This window comes from Canis lupus, chromosome 10 (genome assembly GCF_003254725.2).
Source record: "Canis lupus dingo isolate Sandy chromosome 10, ASM325472v2, whole genome shotgun sequence".
Lineage (NCBI taxonomy): Eukaryota > Metazoa > Chordata > Mammalia > Carnivora > Canidae > Canis > Canis lupus.
In genome coordinates, this window is record NC_064252.1 from 46017022 (window position 1) to 46040962 (window position 23941).

At 47.5% G+C, this 23941-nt stretch overlaps 1 protein-coding gene across 3 annotated transcripts in view; it reads right to left on the bottom strand.

The window, feature by feature from the left end:
- Positions 1-23212, bottom strand: part of CNNM4 (cyclin and CBS domain divalent metal cation transport mediator 4) — a 39839-nt gene extending 16627 nt beyond the window's left edge. For all 3 annotated transcript variants that reach the window (XR_003143319.3, XM_025464819.3, XM_025464815.3), the window contains exon 1: positions 21796-23212. Coding sequence is in view for 2 of the 3 variants with exons in the window: in XM_025464819.3 (XP_025320604.1) it covers positions 21796-23197 (1402 nt within the window). In the remaining variant the exon portion in view is untranslated. The remainder of the gene's footprint in view (positions 1-21795) is intronic.
- Positions 23213-23941: the final 729 nt, after the last annotated feature.

Below are 23941 nucleotides of genomic sequence, written 5' to 3' on the forward strand. Positions count from 1 at the left end.
TTGTATGAAATTTAAATCTAACATAGAATTTTTATTTTAATGAGTTACCTCATTTTATTACTAGTGTCCATTCAACTGGATAACTGGATCTTGGGGGTGGCTGGAATGAGAATGGAACATGAAAATTTAAATAATACATCTAACCCCAAAAGCTGGGAATCCCCCCCCCTTTTTAAAGTGGTCCTTATTCTAAAAAAAAAAAAAAAAAAAAGACTGAGGAAATACAGCAAAATGCTTATATTTGCTGATCCATGGAAAATTACTGATATTGGGCTATTTTTGACCCAGAAAAAATGGCAATTTCATATGATTAAACCTAAAAGTATGGGGGGGGGGGGTTCAGAATGGTTTGTTTTCTTTTTTATACTTTTCTGAAGAGAAATTCCAACCTTTCCATAGTCAATAGCATTAATTTTATAATCAGAAAGAAACACATCCATTAGTATAACTTTGAAAAAGACTGTCACACTGCTTCCCCGAAGGACCCAGGGCTTCTTGGGCCTTCTAAACTCCTGCACTGCTGGTACAGGGCACCCTGGCCGTGGGAAAGGAGGCATCTCGAAGCCGCCCTCGGTCTGCTCTGGGCCACACCTGACTGGCAAGCTTGCCCACTCTGCCTTTCATCGACCTTTGTCCAGCCGGGCCTCCTCCCAGTCAGAGAACCTCAGCGAGGCCTCTTCACAGCCCTCTCCCACCTGGAACCGGGCAAGGAGTGAGAGGCCCCAGAACCTGAGTCCCTCCACAACCCTACCTCTTTACCTGTCCCCCCTCGGCTCAGCCCTGGTGGGCTCAGCCCTGGGCGCCGCAGCTGTCCCCTCGCCCTCCAGCAGCACTTGCTGGCTGCCTAGGCAGTCCACTGGCGTCCAGCTCAGTCAGGCCCACTCTGTGACTTCACTCCCCTCCGCGCTACCGCATCCCCTCCCCTCACACGCCTGGAACACAGCAGACCCCCACATTCTTTGCTGGACACACACAGACTGGTCTCCAGAGGCCCCAGAAAGCCCAGTCACCTGCCTTCCACAGTGCCCATCTTATTAGCAAACTGCTGTGTCCTCTTCTTCTCTCCATATAAAAAAATAAAATAAAAATAAATAAAAATAAAAAAAACTTTATAATCTCTCAAAGACTGTAAGAAAAAGACATTACTGTGTGCTGGGTTTCAAAGTCCACAAGGTCCTGGACAGGGCCCTATTCACCAACTCCAGCTGCTTTTTCTCGTGTGGAAGATCCAGAGGCCTCAGATCAGACATATGCCATTGCCACTACCTAAGACTGGTGTCCCAGGCATTTTCCTCACTGGTACCCCAACAAACCCACCTCCTGACCTCCCAGGATCCCAGCACAGGCCCTGAGCGCTTGGGCACCTCCCCTGGGAAGAGGTGCTGGCCTGGCTGCCAGAAGACGGCCGCAGTCCATAGGTCTGCACTTGCAGGTGACAGAGCACCCTGATTTCCTGGGAATCCCCCTCTTTCCTCCCTCCACCCAAGTCAGGGGCAGCATTAAGCTGACTATTAATAGTGCTGACCTCCATCAGCAGGAGGGGCAGCCCATCCCAATAAGAAGATGCAGGCGGGGCAGCATTGGCCTGGTGAGGAAGCAGAGGAGCAACGCAGCAGGAGACAGACCCGCCCGTACAGCCCTCCACCCCAGCACCCCTCAACAAGCGGGTGGGAGAGCTACACACAAAAAGAAGTTTCCCTAAGTATCCCTAAGCAGAGAGGGCCAGGGAGTGAGCTGTTTAATCAGTAAACCACTTGAAAGAACACAAATGAGACCCTCAATTTTAATATAAATTAAAATATACTGGGACGCCTGGGTGGCTCAGTGGTTGAGCATCTGCCTTTGGCTCAGGTCGTGATCCTGGGGTCCTAGGATTGAGTTTCCATGAGGCTCTCCATAGAGAGTCTCCTTTTCCCTCTGCCTATATCTCTGCCTCTCTCTCTGTATCTCTAATGAATAAATAAATATTTTTAAATAAATAAATAAAAATATACTGGTGGACCACAGAGACTAAAACAGTCCTGTACTGGAGAGAATGATGACATTCTTTTCTTCAGGATTTGGCGGCATGTGTCAACATGGAAAACGTGCAAGACCTTGGCCTCAGCCATGTCTTCCACTTCTAGGAAAGACCTTAAGACAAAGGGAAAACCCAGGCCAGTGGGCAAGCTGTGCCCACGAGGGTCCATCCAGTGTGGTTTATGACACAGTATTGCAGCCACTAAAAATTAGGCTGATGTAGACAGAAATATATTTAAAGAGACAGTGGTTCACCAATTGTGTAAAGCAAAAAGTTACAAAACAAGAAAATAAGCGAACTACACCAGTTTCTTCTGCTTTTGCTTAATGCATTTTAAAATCAGCATATATTACTTTCTTAGTTTTACATTTATAATCAGAAAGGATAAGAATGATGTCTCATATTGAGGGGTGGAAGAAAGCAATACAGTTGGTTCATTGTTGACTTACTAGAAAACACACTAAATATATTCATATTCTGAGTGGTGGGATAAGGGGGACTTTCATTTCCTAATCATTTTCCTCCTTTCTAAAAGTTTCTACAGGGGATCCCTGGGTGGCTCAGCAGTTTAGCACCTGCCTTTGGGCCCAGGGCGTGATACGGGGAGTCCCACATGGGGCTCCCAGCAGGGAGCCTGCTTCTCCCTCTGCCTGAATCTCTGCCTCTCTCTCTCTCTCTGTGTCTTTCATGAATAAATAAATAAAATATTTTTTTAAAAAGTTTCTACAATAAATATATTACTTTATTTTTACATTTTAATTATGAATACACTACACCTTTCTGTACCTTGCATTTCACATTCAGCGATGTCACTGGAGCACAGAACTCCCTCTACTTCCCCTATGGAGTGTTATGCTGGTGGATCTGCCAGGGTGGATTTAACCCTCTCTCTCTCTTCTGCTAATGGACACACACTTGTTTCCTGTGCTCTGTCATTTGATGCACATGAGATCCCAATACAGGTACAGCAGTGAAGCTTCTAGGTCAAAGGGTTTGGGCACCAGCCAAATCTGACAGAAATCTCCAAACTCCCTTCCCGATTTCTACTCTTGCCAGAAGTTATATCTGGTGGTTCTTGATGCATTCCTTAATGCCTGGCCGTGAGGCTATAAATACACAGCAGGTGCCCAATAAGTAAGCCATCAATAAATACAGCCAGTATAGCTGGTCATGTTTTTAAAAAGAAAAGGAAAATGGAAGGCAAGACAAAAAAGGAAAAAACTGAGTGAAGCAGGAAAAATAAAAGAGAGGAAATGACAGAAGGCCAGCCACAGAGAAAAGGGAAAGGGAAATGCAGACTTTGCGGCCAGCTGGCCAAAACAGAAAAGCATTTCTAGAGACCTACCAGGAGACTTGCCCAGCCATTCTGAGCAAGACAAAACACAGCCTGACACTGCCCATTTGGGACCTTCTAGGACAGGGTCTCCAAAGGGGTATTCATCCCAGACTCCATTCACATCTATTTGTATTCCAAGATAAATAAACAACTTTAGCTTTCATGTATATACAGACGGACAGTAGGCTCTGAGCAGGTGTGCATGCGTCCGGACCCCGTGGGAAGGGGTTCTCATCCTCACTCCATGGCTCTCCAGTAAAGTGAGAGGAACTACAGATGAGGTGTGCCCAATGTCACGGGCTTACAGATTATGTTGAGCACTCGTGACCATATTAATGCTCATTAAACAGACAGTTGTTTAACCAGACTCCCCACCCACCTACCCCACCAGCTAGGAAATCCCAGAGTGAGGCAAACATGCACCTACAAAGTCCAGAGCTGGCCCTCTCCTCCCCCTGCCAGCCCTCTATCAGCCAGCAGTGGGGAACACCAGTAATGGGGGAACTGAGGAATGGGTAGCTAAGATAATTCTAAACTGTCAAGAAAACTATTTGAAACATCAACTTATAGTCACCAATCAGTAATGATGAATCCCACAAGGGTGCTTTGTGCCTTGAGGAAGAATATAAAGCATGTACTAGAGATAACCTGAAGTGGAAACTACCAAGACATCTCAAAATAATGATTATTTCATCATCTTAAAAGCTTTTGTGTTTGTTTTATAATATACATATGGGTAAAATGGTACATGTATACAATTTTTGAATGAAAGGAGGTACAGATTTTTAAAAAACGTTTTTTCTCATAGGTCAGCATGAACAAAAAAGTGTGGAGAGCTCCTTTAGAGCTCTGAAAGGATGGCCAGACCTTAGTTGTCCCTTTCAGAGTAGCTAGTCAGGTGTCCCCCTCCTCTGGGTCCCCCTCCCCCCAGCTATGGAACAGTGGGGCTGAGCATGTTCCAGGGAGGGGAGCCCAGGCACTATCCCTTGCACAACTACTATTCACAGGAGGACACTGAGGCTCAGGGAAGGTCTGCCCAGGATCACATTGTGTGGGAGGGCAGGGGGAGTAAACTAGAATTCAGAAATGGGGCTTCTCTAAATAATCTTTCAACCCAAGCACCCCAAGGGTGGAGCTGTTGGCAAGTGGATGTCAAGGAGACCCTAAGACTGGTCTCTCACCCAGGGACGGGTCTTCAGTGCCTTTGATTGTTCATTTAGCCTTCGTGCCTTTGATTGTTCATTTAGCCGGTAGTCTCTAATTTTTTAACCTTTTATGATGGAAAATATCAAGCATCTACAAAAGTACAGGAAATAATATAATTACACCCTCAGGGCCCTTCACAATTAACTACTCCAACTCCTGCAGCCAATCTTGTTTCCTCTTTCCTCCTACCCGCTGGCTTATTTTGAAGCAAATCTCAGATTTTATCTGTAAACATCTATAAATTTTACAGGCATTTCAGTTAGTATCACTAAAAGATAAGGACTCTTTCAAAACACAGACCACAATAGAACACAATACCACATCTAAATACATAATTCCTTAAAATCATCAACACCAAGTGTTCTAATTTCCCCAATCTGATAAAGATTTTTACACCTAATTTGTATATATATATTTTTTCCTGTTATTGGTAACAAAAGTACAAAGAAGGACATTAAGATTACTTTTAATCCTGCCTTCCAAACACAACTACTAGTAACTATCTTTTTTTAATTACTCTTTAAATTAAATAATTTATAAATAGTTCATATTCTCTGTATTTTTCCATGTCATAAAAATATTTTTAAAAATTGAAAGGCCTCATAATATTTCATTGTACACATGTGTAAATAATCCCAATTCCCACTGGGCTCTTAAATTGTGCCCCCTCTCCTTTTTTTTTGTTTTTTGCCATTACAAAAATCTTTGTAGTAAGTACATTTGGTTATATCTCTGTGTCCTTCAGATACATTTCTAGGATAATCACTGGGTCAAAAGATAGGTTTGGGTGTTTTGTTTTGTTTTTAAGTTTCTTAGGTTATCTCAGGAGTGTGGTCAGATCTACCGCTGATGTCTTCTCAGGGATGTGGCAACCAGGGACAATTCAGAAGGCAGGGAGGAACACACGGAACTAGAGCAATTTTGCGCAGCAGAAGAAAATGAAGTGGAGAGGAGACACTGGCCCTGGCCTGGCTGACAATGCCTCCCTGAGCATGGGAAGGGCAGGGGCAAGCAATCGATCAAGAGGTGCCATGGGGGTCCCCAGCCTCCTTTCCACTTTGGATCCTCACAGCAAACTGCTTCTCCCTTTCCACCAGTCCTCTCTTCTCAGGAGCACCGCTGGCCTCATCCTCTGTTATCCTGGCTCCTGGCCATCGAGCCTTCCAACCCATCCCCCCACCAGGAGGAGCCCCTTTCCTCATCATACCTCTCTGCTCAACTGCTTACAGACTCAAAGCTCCCTTACTGCCATGTGAGGCACCCATTCTTTGGCCCTGTTTGTGCAACCAGCTGGTAACCTACAAAATAATCAATCTAAAAGACTGACCATTATTAATGAGCCCATATGTCCCATGTGTGTATGTCCTGAAGATGTTAACAGGATATTCTGCTAAATGCTTAGCTACTGACATCAAGATACATTAAAGTTTGGGGCTAGCTTTCTACTTAATTAACCTAGTAATCCCATCCACATCACACACAGGTGCATACACACATAAAGAGAGAAAAAGCACTTTTTAAAAAAATCTTGGTGAACTCCCATTGGGAACTGGTAATCACACACTGTGTTCAGAATTTACAAACTATAAAAATCATCCTAGACCTCACATCCAAACCTGAAGAGGGAGAAAAACTGCAGCAACATTTGATGTGGGGCTTATACTGTTACAAGTAGAAACAGAGGGAGGAGGTGGAAGAGGGCAAGAATATTCCTTGATATGTTCAAACTTGCTCACCTGAACTGGGCTTAGAAGATGGAAAAGGACTTAACTACTAAACAGTTATTTTTCCTGCCATAAAACAAAAACAAAAAACCCTACCAGAGCTGTCTCACAATGCCTTCCTCGGTGATTGTTTAATGGCTGGAAAAAACAGCTGTAGAGCTCTCTCATGAACACAGATGCCAAAATTCTAAATAAAGATATTGGCAAATCAAATCCAACGATACGTGGAAAGGATCATACATCATGATTAGGTCTGGTTTATTCCAGTTATGCAATAAATGTTTATGGGTGAATCTTAAAAAATCAATCAGTGAAATTCAGAACGAAGGAGATAAATCATTCCATCATCTCAACAGTTATTTAAAAAGCATTTGGTAAAAGTCAACATCTATTTATTACAAAAATTCTTAGCCAATTAAAAAAGAAGGGAAACTTTTTGATCTGATAAGGAAATCTACCAAAAAACTACATTAAAATCATACCTACTGACAAATTAGGAAAGCTTCCCCCTGACACCTAGAATGAGGCAAGGATGCCCACTGTCACCAGTTCAACATTGTACTAGAGGTCCCAGCCAATGAAATTAAGCAAGAACAAGATACAAAATATATAAGGTATAGCAATAAATAAAACTGTCCTTATTCACAGGCAACATAATCATGTGTGTGAACAATTCAAAAGAATCTAAGATAGACTATCAGAATTAATGAGTGAATTTAACAAGACCAATGGATTCAAGGTCACTATACAAAAATTATCCACACTTGTGTTGTGTTATAAAGAATATATCTGGTCTTGGACTCCGGCTCCCTGAACTGAGTGAGATTCAAAATCTCTTGGAATTTCCTGAGTAACAGAAGTGGCTTTGTTATCCTAATGAACAACTCCAGGTGGGCCCCTAGATAGCTTCAGGGCAGGGCTGGTCACCAGGAAAGCCAAGTATTAGAGGGTCAGAACTTTCAGCTGTCCTACCTCCAGGGAAAGAAGCGTGCTAGAGACTGAGTCCAATTGCATAGCCAATAACTAAATCATTCATGCCCAGGTAATGAAATCCTGATAAAAACTGGACTGTACCCAGGGAGGGTGGGGAAGGAAAAAAGAAAGACCCTCTGTACCCCAGAGCTCAATGGAGCTTCTCACTGTAAACACACTGACATGCCCAGAGGGTGACACACCCTCACTCTAGCACACACCCCAACCCCTGCCCAGAGGGTGACACACCCCAACCCCAGTGGGAGAGGGTGTGGAAGCTCAGCATCCATGACTTCCAGACCTCATCCTATGTGTATCTTTTAAAACAAAACTGTAAGTGTAGCACTTCTCTGAATTCTAGAAGTCATTATAGTGAATCATTAAACCTGAAGGGGGGGTCGCGGGAACCCTAAATTTACAGCCAGTGGGGTGGGGGGGGCAACTTGTGACTGGTATCTGAAGTGCAGGGAGCATGTGGATGGCTGTGGGTCTCACGCTAACTCCGGGTGGCAAGCATCGATCTGTGCAGCACAGATCTGTGCAGCACACCTGAGTTGGAACAATGTGCAACCAACATTTCAGAAAACAAGATTTTAAAGGCACCTCTTAAGATCATCAAATACCTTGGAATACATCTAAGAAAAGATATGTAAGACTTCAACAAGAAACATTATCGAGAAGAAAGTAAGAGGGCATCAACAAATGAAGTCACCATGTCTATGGATTGGATGATTCGTCATTATGTCAGGTCTTCAAGTGGATCTCTAGATTCAATCCAATTCCATTACATTCTCAGGAAAAAAGTGAAAGAATAGTCAAGATAATCTTGAAGAAGAACAAAGAATAGAATAATTATTACCAAATATCGATACATATTAGAAAACTCCAAATATGGCAATGTCATACTAGAACAAGGACAAACAGACCAATAGAATCTAAGAGTTAGAGACAGACCCACACATACACCACAGCTCAGTGAGGAAAGACAGTCTTTGCAATAAGCAGTACTGGACTAACTGGCTAATCCATATGGTTTTAAAAAAGAATCAGACTGTAACACCTCAGAAATAAAAATAAATCCCAGAAGGATTACAGATCAAAATGTGAAAAGCAAACATCTTCTAGAAGATATCTTCTAGAAGATAGCACAAGATACCAGATTCCTAACTTGTGTACAGGCAAAGAATTTAAAGAGTATATAAAAAGCACTAACCCGTAATGGATACTAAGCATATGATAATGTGTTCTACATCATTAGTCACTTGGGAAGTGTATAATAAAATCACAACGAGATACGATCACACACCTACCTGACTGGCTAAAATGAAATAAATAAAGAGCCAACAATACAGTTTACATTCAGTTTATTCCTGTGGGGACAAGAATGTAAACTGATTAGAGCAAAGAGCATTCCAGAAAACTGTCTCACTTGTGCCTGTACTATGTCCTAGCAATTCCACATTTAGGTATATTCCCAACAGAAATGCCTATGTAAAAAAGAAATAATGATAAATAAATAAATAAATAAATAAATAAATAAATAAATAAATAAAAAGAAATGCCTATGTGACATCATCAAAAGACCTGCACAAGCAAACAATTTTTAGTGGCCTTTTTTTAAATAGTTCCAAATTGGAAACAATCGAAATGTCATCAACATCTTGATATATTTCCATCATGAAATACTATGTAGCAACGAAAAGGAATGAACTACAGCTACATATAACATGGATAAAACTCATAACCTTTACGTCGAGCAGAAAGCACCAGACACAAAAGACACATACAGATGATTCACTTATAGAAGTTCAGAAACAGGGATGCCTGGGTGGCTCAATGGTTGACTGTCTGCCTTTGGCTCAGGGCAGTGATCCTGGGGTCCTGGGATCAAGTGTCACATCAGAGTCCCCACAGGGAGCCTGCTTCTCCTCCTGCCTGTGTCTCTGTCATGAATAAATAAATAAAATCTTTTTTTTAAAAAAAGTTCAGGGATCCCTGGGTGGCGCAGCGGTTTGGCGCCTGCCTTTGGCCCAGGGCGCGATCCTGGAGACCCGGGATCGAATCCCACGTCGGGCTCCCTGCATGGAGCCTGCTTCTCCCTCTACCTGTGTCTCTGCCTCTCTGTTTCTCTCTGTGTGACTATCATGAATAAATAAATAAAATCTTTAAAAAAATAAAAAATAAATAAAAAATAAAAAAAAAGTTCAGGGGATGCCTGTGTGGCTCAGCAAGTTTAGTGCCTGCCTTCGGCCCAGGGTGTGATCCTGGAGTCCCAGGATCAAGTCCCACATCAGGCTCCCTCTGTGGAGCCTGCTTCTCCCTCTGCCTATATCTCTGCTTCTCTCTCTCTCTCTCTCTGTCTCTCATGAATAAATAAATAAAAATCTTAAAAAAAAAAAAGTTCAGAAACCGAAAACATTAAAATATTAACCCATGATGACTGGGGTACAGGAACAGTTGACTGACTGGAAGGGTACCCTAGAGGGTACACCCTTCTACAGTGTTGGTAATATTCTAATTCCTGAACTCAGTGGCAGTTACACAGGGGTGTGCCTTCATGAAAAACTATCAAGTCATACACTTATGATTTATGCGCTTTGCCTCAATGAAAAGTGTACTTTTTTTTTTTTAAAGATTTTATGTATTTATTCATGAGAGACACCAAGAGAGAGAGGCCGAGACACAGACAGAGGGAGAAGCAGGTTCCACGCAGGGAGTCCGCTGTGGGACTCGATCCCAGGACTCCAGGATCACTCCCTGGGCTGAAGACGGTGCTAAATCGCTGAGCCACCAAGGCTGCCCGAAAAGTGTACTTTAAAACAAATCTAAAAAAATAAAAAAATAAAAAAATAAAACAAATCTAGGTGGCTGCCACAGGCAGGAGGTAGGGGGTGAGTAATATGGGGGAAGGTAGTCAAAAGATACAAACTTCCAGTTAGAAGATAAGGAAGTTCTGGGGATGTAATGTCCAGCATGGTGACTACAATTAATAACATCACATCATATATTTGAAAATTGCCAAGACAGCAGATCCTAGGGGCACCTGGGTGGCTGTCAGTTAAGCGTCTGCCTTTGGCTCAGGTCATGATCCTGGGGTCCTGGGATCAAGCCCCACATGGGGCTCCTGCCCAGCTGGGAGCCTCCTTCTCCCTCTCCCTCTTCCCTCTGCTTGTGCTGTCCCTCTCAAATAAATAAATGTAAAAATCTTTTTTAAAAAAAAGAGAGAGAATAGATCTTAAAACTTCTCATCACAGGAAAAAGAAATTTTGTATCTATGTATGGTGAGTGACAGATATAGTTAACTAGACTTACTGTGGCAAACATCTATAAAAATATGGAATCATTATCCTGTAAACCTGAAACAAGTATCACGTTATACGTCAACTGTACCTCAGTTTAAAAAAACAAAACAAAACAAAAATCTAGAAGTGACAATAAATTTTCCAGCCTGGAATGACTGGAATTTCCCAATCTTCTCATCTTTCTTAATATCCACAATCTTCGTGAAGAGCAACACAGAGCAGAGGTTAAGAGCTTGTCCTCTGGAGGAGAACAGTTGGAGTTGCCAGTTAGTTGTCACTGTCTGGAGAAGATTCTTACCCTCTTTGAGTCTCAGTTCCTATCTATAGCATTGGGAGATTAATTAAGTATTCAATAAAGGTTAACCATTAATGAAGGCACTTCTTCCTTCTTTCGGCTCTCTGCTGTTACCCTTTTCCAGAGCTCTGGGTCGGGGGCATTTCCAGGGAGACTGGGCCTCCTGGGGAATCTCTGCTCCCTGGATTCCCCCTCTATTCTCCTGCTTTTCTATCTTCACCTGTTCTCTTCCTAACCGGGACATCAGTGAGGGAGCAGGCCACGGCAGAATGCTGACATGAAACAACCCAAGGAGAAGAGCAACTGGTACATGTGGCCCTGCCCCTTGTCCTGCCAGGCTTACCACCACCACCACCCACCCCCCCATCCTCAGATTATGCTCCTGGAGATAGAACGCAAATGTGCAGGCAATCAGGATGGCAGGCTTAAGTTTCTCCACTTTGCAGGAAACAAATAACTGAGTAAATGAGGAAAATCTGCTCAGTTTTAAGTTTCTCTTCCATACATTTCCTTTCTTAAGCTCTGGCCTCTGTTACCCTCAATATACACACTCGAACCCAGATAAGATGGTATCTGAATTAGCATGCAATTATATAGTGGGCTCTTTTGACCTCAATATATTGAGAATTCCAAGAAAGGCACCACGCCCAGATAGTGGGGCAGCCTACCACTTGAGCCAATATATGAGAACCATCGCAGCCCAAGTTGGGATCAGCGCCAACTGGGGCACCTTTGGATAGTAATAATATTTTTTAAAATGGCTAAACTTGGGCAGCCAGGGTGGCTCAGCAGTTTAGCGCCGCTTTGGCCCAGGGCGTGATCCTGGGGTCCCGGGATGGAGTCCCACATCGGGCTCCCTGCATGGAGCCTGCTTCTCCCTCTGCCTGTGTGTCTGCCTCTCTCTCTCTGTGTCTCTCATGAATAAATAAATAAAATCTTCAAAAAAAAAAAAAAAAAGACTAACCTTTATCGTATGAGGACAATGGCGCCAGGCTAAGCACTTTATGTGCCTTACCTCACTGAGTCCTCACCACCGCCCTCTGAGATGGATACGGTCACTAACATGGTAACCAAATCACCAGCAACCAAAGAGAAATTTTTTTGGAGACTCCGAGTCAATCATTATTTTGAGCCTTTCATGAAATAAACTCCGCTTGCATAAGCTTTATTCACTTTTTAAACTTACAGAAGTGTGATGAAAGCTGGACTAATTTTTTTTTAAGATTTTATTTATCTATATTAGAAAGTGAGTGTAGGGATCCCTGGGTGGCGCAGCGGTTTGGCGCCTGCCTTTGGCCCAGGGCGCGATCCTGGAGACCCGGGATCGAATCCCACGTCGGGCTCCCGGTGCATGGAGCCTGCTTCTCCCTCTGCCTGTGTCTCTGCCTCTCTCTCTCTCTGTATGACTATCATAAATAAATAAAAAATATATTAAAAAAAAAAAAAAAGAAAGTGAGTGTACTAGCAGGAGGGACAGAGGAAGAGGGAGACAGAATCCCAAGCGGACTCCCCGCTGATCTTGGAGCCTGACACAGGGCTCGATCCCTGGGATCCTGAGACCACCACCTGAGACAAAACCAAGAGCTGGGGATCCCTGGGTGGCTCAGCGGTTAGGCATCTGCCTTCAGCTCAGGGCATGATCCTGGAGTCCCGGGATCGAGTCCCACGTCGGGCTCCCTGCAGGGAGCCTGCTTCTCCCTCTGCCTGTGTCTCTGTCTCTCTCTCTGCGCCTGCCTCTCTCTCTGTGTCTCTCATGAATAAATAAATAAAATATTAAAAAAAAAAACACACAAAAACCAAGAGTTGGCCACTCAACTGACTGTGCCACTCAGGTGCCCCAGGACTAAATTTAAAGCAGGATTCCAGGGACACCTGGGTGGCTCAGCAGTTGAGCGTCTGCCTTTGGCTCAGGGCATGATCCCGGGATCTGGGATCCAGTCCCATATCATGCTCCCTGCAGGGAGTCTGCTTCTTCCTCTGCCAGTGTCTCTGCCTCTGTGTGTCTCTCATGAATAAATAAATCAATCTTAAAAAAAGAAATAAAGCAGGATTCCAGGTGACTGTGCGTGTGTGTGTGTACATGCATCTGTGTATGTGTGTGAGAGCCTGCTTAGAGGAGTAAATGTGTGTAAGTCTGCCTACCTGTGGGGAGGGGAGGGCACAGGTAAGTGTGTGTTTAAGCATGCCTGTGTGAGGGCAGGTGCGTATATATATGTGTGTGTATGTGTGAGCCTGTCCTTATATGTATGGGGGGGACATGTGTGTGTGAGAGTAAGTCTACCTAGGGTGGGGGAAACAGAGCCTCCTTCCAACCAAGGCTCCTGGCTGCCTGTTGGCCAGAAACCAGGTGTTTCAGAGAGCCCAGGGAAACCAGTCTTTCAAGAACCCTGCCCAGGTCACAGTAAATCGGCCCTGCAGCATGGAAGTGACTCTGACTATAACCTCTGGGGAATGCTTCAGTAACACCAGGTTTAACCCCCAGCAAAATAGGCTAGCGGCTAAAAAAAAAAAAAAAAAACTCACCAGGCTGGAGGCTGCACACCACAGCCCTCTGGGCTCACCTTTTCATCAGCCACACAGTGCTGCCCAGCCCTTAGTCTGGGGAAACCCTCCAAGATGCTCCTCCCAAGAATCCCAAAGATAAAAAGGGATTTCTTGTCTTATTGGAGGAGAAATCTGAAGAACCAATCAAAACTGGGTTCCAAAAAACAGGGCACTGGGGACACCTGGGTGGCTCAGTGGCTGAGTCTGCCTTAAGCTCAGGGCGTGATCCTGGGCTTCCGGATCAAGTCCTGCATCGGGCTCCCTACAGAGAGCCTGCTTCTCCTTCTGTCTGTGTCTCTGCCTCTCTGTGCCTCTCATGAATAAATAAAATCAAATCTTAAAAAAAAGGGGGGGGCAATGTACACAATGGTTTCTTTTTCTTTTTTTTTTTTGAAGATTTTATTTATTCATGAGAGACACAGAGAGAGAGGCAGAGACAGAGGCAGAGGGAGAAGCAGGCTCCCTGCAAGGAGCCTGATGTGGGACTCGATCCCAGACCCTGGGATCACGCCCTGAGCTGAAAGCAGAGGCTCAACCGCTGAGCCACCCAGGCGTCCCTACAGAATGGTTTCAATGTGAAAATACATATGAGTGGCTAATAGGAAACTTTACATGGCTGTAGAATGAAAATGGTTTTGATCTTGCTGTTTATGACATGGCTTTTAGAGGAAATTTCTAAAGAGGTTATTGTAATAAATCAAAATATTTTTTAAAGATTTTTTAAAAAGATTTTATTTTTTTTTTTTTTTTTTTTTTTTTTGTTTTTTTTTTTTTTTTTTTATGATAGTCACAGAGAGAGAGAGAGGCAGAGACACAGGCAGAGGGAGAAGCAGGCTCCATGCACCGGGAGCCTGATGTGGGATTCGATCCCGGGTCTCCGGGATCACGCCCTGGGCCAAAGGCAGGCACCAAACCGCTGCGCCACCCAGGGATCCCAAAGATTTTATTTATTTACTTGACAGAGAGAGCGCACAGACAGAGAGAGCCGCAGACAAAGGGAGAAGGAGAAGCAGATCCCCGCTGAGCAGGGAGCCAGATGCAGGACTTGATCCCAGAACCCTGGGATCAAGATCTGAGCTGAAGGCAGATGCTTATCAACTGAGCCACCCAGGTGCCCTGATAAATCAAAATATTAAAAGTAGTTCTCTCCAGATCACAAGTTCATGGACTGTTTTGTTTAGATTTTTGTGTGTTTTCTAAAGGTCTGATGATGAGATGTATCCCTTTTATGATAGCCACTGGTAAAAAGAAAATCACATAACAAATGGAACAAGAAGAGATTCAGGAGTCCAGACTCCAGTCTGTGAAATGGACCAGCCAAAAACCTCTTATGACTGAAAGTCATGGCACACTCAGGTGTGATGAGAGGGGTAACCTGAGGGATAGGACAGGCAAACACCTTGTTACAGGCTGTGCCTGACAGCAGACAGAGTGGTTCAGGAAAGGAGAGGAGGGGACTGGATCAAATGGCTGCTGTGTCCTGTCGTCTTAGCCAAGGGCCATTTCGGGCACCCCTAGCAAATTCCATAACTCTCACATCCACAGAAAGGGTTGAGAAGCAGTCACAACATGCAGAAGCCCTTTTAGCCTATGTTAGTATCAACGACTGATAAGCTCCTTTCTCATCTTGTGGTCTTGTCCAAGTTCTCCCAGAACAAGAAGCAAAGAAGTGGAAAAGTCATGTCGATTTACCCCTGAAGATCCAGCTGCAATACCTACCACCTCCTTTGGAGTGTCTTCCCTGACTTCCGCTGACCAGGAAGGCATCTGCTTCCTGGAAGGCCCTGCCCCCTTACCCATTTCTCCTGTGGGACACAGTCCTGTGCTTTGGTGTTTCTGTGCACACGTGTATTTTCAAGGTCCTGACCAGAGGTGTTTGGGAAAACCCTGGAGCTGGGCTTTCTAATTGGAAATATAAGACTTTTGAAAAGGAAACATCAGTGTGATCTCAGTATGATCTAAGCTTCTATTTGGCATAGACACAAGGCAGTGCCTTTTGGAGCACAAGCTTTAGGACAAGATCTGTCAATGGGAGGCTGATGAAGGCTCAATCATCTATGGATGAGCTCAACAGAAGGCTCAGTCCTGGCTCCTGTGTGGAAGCTGGTCCACCAACGGTATGAGGCCCCCTCGGGGAAGAGGTACAGCTGCCTGCTGGCCAGCACCGGATCAGCCTATCCACAGCGGCCGTGCTCCATGCCAGCGAGCACCCCACGAAGAGACAGTGACGAGGAGCCTGGCCAGCATGTGTCAGCAGCCCGGCTGGCACCTCTGCCTGAGGGGGCAGCTCCTGTCACTCTCTCACATACACTTGCCCCCGGGGCAGCTTCTCCAAATCAAATCACCAGCTCAGCTGGCACCTGTTTCCAGGTGGAGCTGCAGGAGGCCAGGTGTGTAGCAGCCTCCGCTTTCCACTCTTGCGGCTGCCCTCTCCCAGCATCGTGTGACTTAATGACCCATCTCCACAGTCTGTGCTTGGCTCTCACCCTATCTGGCTTCCCCAGGAGGCTCCCCAAACCACGCCTGCTTGGCTCTTTTTCATCTCTCCAAGGAGCCACTTTGACGGGGCTTCTACATGTTTTGCATGTCCTGCCTGTTCTCGGCTGCCTTTCAAACCTTTAACCCTGGTCCTGGCCTCACTCCCAAGGCCCATGTGGGCACTTCCACCTGCACACTTGCCTGGATGGTCTGCACCCTTGTGCTGCTCTGTGTGGTCCAGCAAAGTGGCCATCATCTGAGAGCCTGTCAGAAATACAGCCTCTTGGGCAGCCTGGGTGGCTCAGCGGTTTAGTGCCGCCTTCAGCCAGCCCAGGGCCTGATCCTGGAGACCCTGGATAGTGTCCCACGTCAGGCTCCCTGCATGGAGCCTGCTTCTCCCTCTGCCTGTCTCTCTGCCTGTCTGCCTGTCTGTCTGTCTGTCTCTCTCTCTCTCTGTTTCCCATGAATAAATAAATAAAATCTTAAAAAAAAAAAAATACAGTCTCTTAGGCCACACCCAGACCCGCCAAGTTCACCTCTGCGTTTTAACAAAACAACTAGGCAGTTAGGGCGCACGTTTTGGCCTGAGAAGTTCTGGTGAGCACAGAGAAGTCCGATAAAAGATCCCATCACTATAATATACCCCACCCCAACCCTCCAAACTGTCTCTGCTTCCTTCTCTCCCCGTTTCCATTAAATGACAACATCATCAACCTGAATCCCTAGCTAGAAACCTCAGATGTTCACAAAAGCTTCCTGACCCTGACTCTAACATCTCCGAAATGATCACCGAGTCCTGTTATTCTGACTTCAGAAGCATCTCGCAGGCCCAGGCCTTCCTCGGCCCCATTGCACCTACCTGAACTGTGCACAGTAAGCTTTGTTTACAAAGTCTGTCTCCCTGCTAGACTGTGAGTTCTGTCAATAGAGCTGCTTTAGTCCTGATTCCCAACACCAAGCACAGTGTCTGACAAACAGGCCTCAAAAAATTAGATGTTTGTTGCGACAAACGAGTGAAATAAGCAAAGGGAAATAAGATACTTAAAGTGTGTCAGATGGTAGGAACCAAAAGTGAATGCAAAAATTATGCACTATTTTTTCTTGACTAGATAAAGTTGTTTCAGGAAGAGAAGAGTAAATGGGAGAAGTGTGATGCGACAGAGATGGAAATATGGGAGGAGTTTTTAATGAAAACATTTCTAGCTTTTTTTTCCCCCTCTGTATATAAACCTGCTAATTTTCTACAAGGCCAGTAATAGGTCCAAAGTCACCTCATGGGGTCGGAGACCAACCTAGGTGGAGTTTAAACCCAAGTCTTTACAGGGGGCTATATGGTTATAAAATAGGTGGGGAAAGATAAGATGACTACAGAGAAGCCCAGTGCCTGAGGGGGGGCAGGAATGTCACAGAGGAAGGGACAGCTGAGAGCTGGAAGGTGGGTTTCATTGTGGGGCTGGAGCTTCTGACTTCTACTTGGGAGAGTTCATTCATTATTCTGCCTCCAGTATCTGGGAGGGCATCTTTGGTAAAGAAGAAAAAAATGCAACTGGGCCAGCAGTGGCCCAAGGAGCCTCTGTTTTTTTGTTTTTGTTTTGTTTTTTTAAGATTTTATTTATTTATTCATGACAGAGAGAGAAGCAGAGACACAGGCAGAGGGAGAAGCAGGCTGCACAAAGGAAGCCCGACGCGAGACTCGATCAGGCCCTGGGCCGAAGGCGGCGCCAAACCACTGAGCCATCCAGACTGCCCCAGGGAGCCTCTGTTCTAAGATCTCAAGCTGTAGACAGAGCCAGCCACAACACCCAGTACTGCAAACGGTTCTAGGTGAGGTGTTAAGTCAAAAGACCAAGGTTCAAATGGCATAAGTCTCTCAGTGGCCTCACAGCTCTAGCCAACCAGATGTTCTAACTCCTGAAGTCTGTGGTGCCTAGCTCTGTGTCTTACAGACAGTATGAGGTTCAATAAATATCTACTGACAAGGGCACCTGGGTGACAGTCGGTTAAGCATCTGCCTTCAGCTCAGGTCATGATCTCCAGGTCTTGGGATTGAGCCCCAGGGATTGAGCCCCTGCTGAGCAGGGAGCCTGCTTCTCCCTCTCCTTCTGCCTCTGCCCCTCCCCCCTACTTATGTACATTCTCTCTCAAATACATAAAATCTTAAAAAAAAAAAAATCTAATGATAAATGCCTTGAGTTAGGAGGCAAAGCAGCTGGGAAGCTGTAACCCTGCCTTAGTCTCTAAGGAAGCTCAGGCCCATTCCTGCACTGACTCTCGGAGCCTGTCTTGAAATGTGTTTGTAGGAGCATCTTCATGACTCACACTAATGAGTGAAGCTATGTATAACACCTCATGGTAAAGAACCGCTTATTCAGAGGAACTGAGGCATAGGAAAGGGGAACCATGTATCACACTCAAGATCCCAAACTCTGCTTCTCAGCCCCTGAACCATTAATATATATGTCATTGTAGGAGCTTCTCTGTCAATCTTGGTGCAACTAGAAATATCAAGTCTCCTGAATAATAAACAACACAATATCTATTTTCCTTTACCCCTTATCAGCTCCTCAATATTCTAACACAATGGAATGGGGATAATTCTGTATCAAATCTAACAGATCATTCATTCATTCAGTGACCTTTTAGTGACATCTTCTCTTACTATGTGCCAAGAACCATGCTAGGAGCTAGGGATACATGAGCGAACAAAACAAAAAACTCTGCTCTTTGGAACTTAACATTCTAACAGGAGGAGACAGATGATCAACAGCACAGTAAATGTGTAAATTATGGAGTTGTTAGAAAGAGATGTGTGCTATGAGAAAAAGAAAAAAGTAACACAGGGTAGCGGTCAGGAAAGTCAGGAGGGGAGGTTATGGTTGTAAATAGAGCAAGGGGAAGGCCTGAGAAGGTGAAGCTGAAGCAGACACAAGGGAGGGGAGAGAGGCCTACAATATCTGGGGAAAAACATTCCAGCCTGATGGAACAACTAGGGCAAATACCCCGGGGTGGGAGTGTCCTGGTGTGTTCAAGGAGCTGCGAGAAGGCCAGCAGGGCTTGCCACATTGTCAGTCATTCATGAGTTGTTCGTTCGTTCATTCATTTAGCAAACATTTACTAAAGACCCACCCCTTTGCTAGGCACTGAGTGGTGAAAACATTAATAAGGCATGATCCCTACCCACAAGGAGCCCATAATGCTGGGGAGCAAGGAGGAGAGAAAATTACCTTAAAAGAGGATGACACCCAGAGCAGAAAGACGGGTAGAGATCAGGTCTTTACCCAACTTGAAGAATCCACTGAAGCATAGTAAAGACCCTCGGGGAGACAGGCCACACTTGGCAGGCCCCCAGCTCTTGTTTGGATGTTAACCTTGACCACTTGTTTTTCTAAGCTAAAAGAGAAGCCTTCCAAACACCAGATTTATAAAGAAAATCTTTTAAGATGCAAGTGTAAAGTGTTTGCCTCGTCCAAGAGAGTCTCAGACTAAAAAGGGAAATGCCAGATGGAAAGATCTAGGAGAGGCCCTACTAGGGTCAGGCCAAGGAGGGTAGCAATGGGTGACGATGCTGGGACCACAAAGCTGCAGGCAGAGCCCATGAAGGGTGACCATCCTATCACACTCACAGATTCAGGGCTTCGTGCTGCACTGGGTAGACTATGCCTGAGTTTCCATGGAGCTAGGGCTCAGGCTCAGGCTCCTGTTCACCAGCCTCTGTTAAGGAGACTCCAGTGAACTAAAATGTCTATCTGGAGAATTCCACTCAGCAGAACTCTGGCCTGAAAGATGCTAGCTCTGTTTTTGCAGCTTCCTGAAGTGGTACTTTTTTGTACAAGGATGAGTCCAAAGACAGTCCTGCCAAGACCCAGGAAGCTCCCACTCCACAAGAGCTCAGCCCTCCTGATCAGGGGCCGGGAAGCCTGGCCAAGCCAATCCATACTGGTTGGCTCCAGATCCAAGCTGAATGATGCAAACGTGCTTGTTGGGTGTGTCACCAGCAACAGTCCCAAAGACCACAGAGGTGGGGAGCTGGATGCCGCCCTGGTGAGTCCTAACCCCGTTCCTGACCAAGCAACAAGGGAGAAGTCCTCAGGGCCAGGAGGCTGCAGGGTGGGGTTGGGGCACAGATCCTCAATGCTCTTCTCCAGGACTGGATACCTGGAAGAAACTGGTTCTGGGGATGCCTGGGTTGCTCAGTGGTTGAGTTCAGGGCATGATCCCAGGGTCTGGGATGGAGTCCCACATCAGGCTCGCTCTTTGCAGGGAGCCTGCTTCTCCCTCTGCCTATGTCTCTGCCTCTCTCTGTGTCTCTCAGGAATAAATAATAAAATCTTTAAAACAAAACAAAACAGCTGCCTGGGCCTGAGCCTGGGCCTGGGCCTGCACCTGCAAAGCTCCCCCAGAGCTGTGCCATCACCACCAGATGTCCACATCCCTTCAGTCTCTCTGCAATCAGGCCACCTTACCAGGCTGTCTTGCACTTGGACTTATGTTACTCAAATCCTTCTCAGCTCTGATGCTGAGGTTCATTCTGTCTGAAGAGATTCTGAAATCAGTCTGTCCCTCTGAAAAAGGGAGGGGACTAATCTCCCACTCTGGCCCTGATCAGAGCAAACCTGGCAAGGCCAGCTCCTACCTATCCCACCCCCTCACCAGGGACCCATCCAGTTCCAGGCTCTCTCCCCACCTCATGAAATAATCGACCGACAAGCATCTGAGGCCTGTTCCCCACTGGAGCGCAGAAGCTGCTCCCAGCCCTAGGCTGGCAGGCTGCCTTAGCCAGCAGGAGCTCTACCTATGGGGAAGGGAAGCAAAGTCCTGGATTTAAGATGTGCTCCCTCCCCTCCCCCATTCCTTTATAAAGAGCTTCCCTTTCTGCCTCCTCACTCCCTTTGGCCTAGGAGGGTTTCACTCCATAATTGGCTTGTTTACTGCCACTGAGGACTTCTGAGTGGCAGAGGTGGGAGGAAAGTTTTGTTGGACGTAAGGAAAGGGGTGTGTGCCCTGAGCTTTGAGGCTGATGAGTAAAACCTCCAAGTGCCTTTCTAACTACCTGAGAACTGGCCAAGAACCCATGTGAGAAAAAACACAAGGCACTGCACGGCCAGCTGAAGATTTCCAGCAGACCACAGGAGGGAAGCTTATGTTTGGCGCCTGGGAAAAGACAGAACAGTAACCAAAACTTGATCTGCTTGCTTCTGCTGAATAGTCGAAAGCATTACTTGGCACTGTTCTGAGTGGGGAACCCAGAGATCTCCCAATCCAGCTTCTGTGGGTGAGAAGCCCCAGGAACATCACTCTTGCTCGAAAACTTCCGACAGCTCCTAGCTCCGAGCAAACTCTCCACCCTGACATCAGCCTCTCCCCACTGACCACTGAACAGCAGAGCTCAAACCCAGCTCAACAGGACCACCTGCTGGGCCACAGGCACAGCCTTTGCTTCCCCACTCAGGTGCTTGGCTCCTTGTAGGGGTCCTCTTGTCTCAGGGACCAAGTCTCCCCACATCTTCAGGCTCTCCTCAGATGCTGCCTCCCCTAGGAAGGTTTTCCCAGGTCCCCAGCCCCTTCCACACCTCACCCCAATCAGATGTGGGGGCCCACACTCTAATCTCCATGGCCTCTCTTAAGGCATCAGCCTTACTCTGTCCTGCTTCATAGCTCCTGAGGCCTTGCTCTATCCCTCCAAGTGCACAAGTGTTGTCTGGGCTCTGATTCACCTAGAGTACAAAGCACAGTACCTGGCAGACGGCAGATGCTTAGGAACCGTTCCTGCCGCCCCAAATACCGTTCACCTCAGAGGCACAGGAAGTGATGGGCAGTCACACACAAAAACACTAGGACCAGCAGACACAAAACAGGCAAGCGAACGAACAAGAGGCGTCACAAAGCCAGTTAACGGGCAGAACTTCACCAGGCCTTACCCTTCTTGAATTCCTCCAGCATGGCATCCAACTTGGTGTCATGGAAGACGAAATGTACTGGGTGATTATAGAAGCGGGTGATGGTCTTGAGGGGGGTGCAGTCATCGGGGTCCACAAAGGCCAAGTCTTTGACATAGAGAATATCTACAATATTGGACTGCTCGTCCTCGAACACGGGAATGCGGGTGTAGCCGCTCTCCATAATCTCCGACATCGTATTGAAGTCCAGGATGGCATCGCTGCGGATCATGAAGCAGTCTTGGAGCTGGGTCATGATATCCTCCACGGTTTTGGTCCGTAGCTCCAGGGCACCCTGGATCATATTTAGCTCCTCTTTCACCAGGTCATTATAGGGCTCTGTCACCTTCAACATCTCCATCAGCTTCTCCCGATTGTAAACGGTGCGAATCTCCTGGCCCAAAACAAAATCCAGTAGCTTGCTGATGGGGAAACTGAGGGGGAAGGTGAGGAGCATAAAGAATTTGGTGAGAATGATAGTGTTGGCACCCACAGCCAGGCCGTGTCGGGAGCACAAGGCCTGAGGTACGATCTCCCCAAAGATGACAATGCCAATAGTGGAGGAGGCCACCGCCATGAGCCCAGATCCTATGAGGTTGTCTAGAAGGATGGTGAGGGAGGTGTTGACCAGCACGTTTCCCAGAAGCAGGGAGCAGAGTAAGTAGTTGCCCTTGCGCCGGATGGGCTCGATCTTTCGGGCATAGCGCCTCTCCTTCTGGGTGCCACAGTTCTGCACGATGCGAAGCTCCATGGGGTCCAGGGCCATAAGCCCCAGGTTGAGGCCAGAAAATATGCCCGACAGCACCAGCAGCACCATAATGAGGAGGATGTGCAGCCAGAGGGGCAGGACCCTCCCACCCTCCTCCACCATGAAGAGCAGCGAGTCCTTATCGGTCCACCTCTGCCAGGGCCCGTCCACCCCTGCCCGGGTGCACAATGCATACAGCTTCATGTTCTCGCTCCTCCGGAGGAACTTGGTGAGCACCACCAGCATCCCGGACGTGTTCCCGCGGCTCAGGTTGACCAGCTGCTGGACCACCAGGTCCTTGGTGAGCTCGGGACAGTTGGTGGAGTTGTGGACGGCCTCGGAGTTGTCCACCTCGGTGAAGGAGATCAGGTTGCTGGAGATGGAGCCCAGCCTCTGGCCATAGAGCCTCAGGTTCACCGTGCTGCCCTCGGACACGAAGATGATGCCATCTGGGTTCATCCCACACGTTTTGTTGCAGCTCGCCAGCCTCATGCCCAGGATCGCGCCCCGCTGGGGGTCGCCCTGGCCCCGGGCCCCCCGCGCCCACATCAGCACCGGCAGCAGCAGCGCCGCCAGGAGGAGGCGCCCTCGGGCCGGCCCGCCGCCCGGGAGCCCGCCCCCGCCCACCGGCGCCATGTTGCTCCGGGTCGGCCGCCGCCGCTCCCCGCGCCCCGCCGCGCGGCCCCGCTCCCGCCGCCGCTCCTGCCGCTTCGCCGCCGCCGAGCCAACTGCCCCGGCCGCCGGCCTGACGTCAGGTCAGCGCCCCGCCCGCCCCGCCCCGCCGACCCACGCCCCTCATTTGCATGGGAGGCCCCGCCTCCGGGCGCGCGGCTCCGCGCCCGCCCTTAAGGGGGTCCCGAGCTTAAGGTGGCGCGGCGGCGGGCGCGGCGGCGGGGGCGGCGCTCGCCCCTCGCCCCTCCCCCCCGCCCGCGCGCCCTCCCCGCCAGCCTTCCCGCCCGCCCGCGGCCGCGCCGCCCGCTCGCCTCCGCCGGGCCTCCTGCCTGGCCTCGCCGGGCGTCCCTGCGGTCCGGCCGGGCCTCGCGGGCTCGGCTCCTTCCCAGAGACTGGTGCTCGGGCCAGGGTGGCCCTTCTCCGCAGCAACCTCCGCTCCGCGGTGGCTCGGGCAACAAAAATGCTTTTTCTATTATTTAAAAAAAAAAAAAAGGAAAGGGGAACCTGAGGGCTCAGGCATTTCAGACTGCGTCCTCGGAGACTTTTCAGGCAGAAATGGCCTCCGCACTCCTGGGAGTTTTGCTGACCTTGACCCAAGGCCAGAAGTAGGTCCCCTCGGCCCCAGCCCCCAGGCCCCGCACCCTTTGGCCATTGGCTGCCCGGTTGGAACAGTCCAGGGAACTAAGGATGTAGAACAGAACGTTCTCG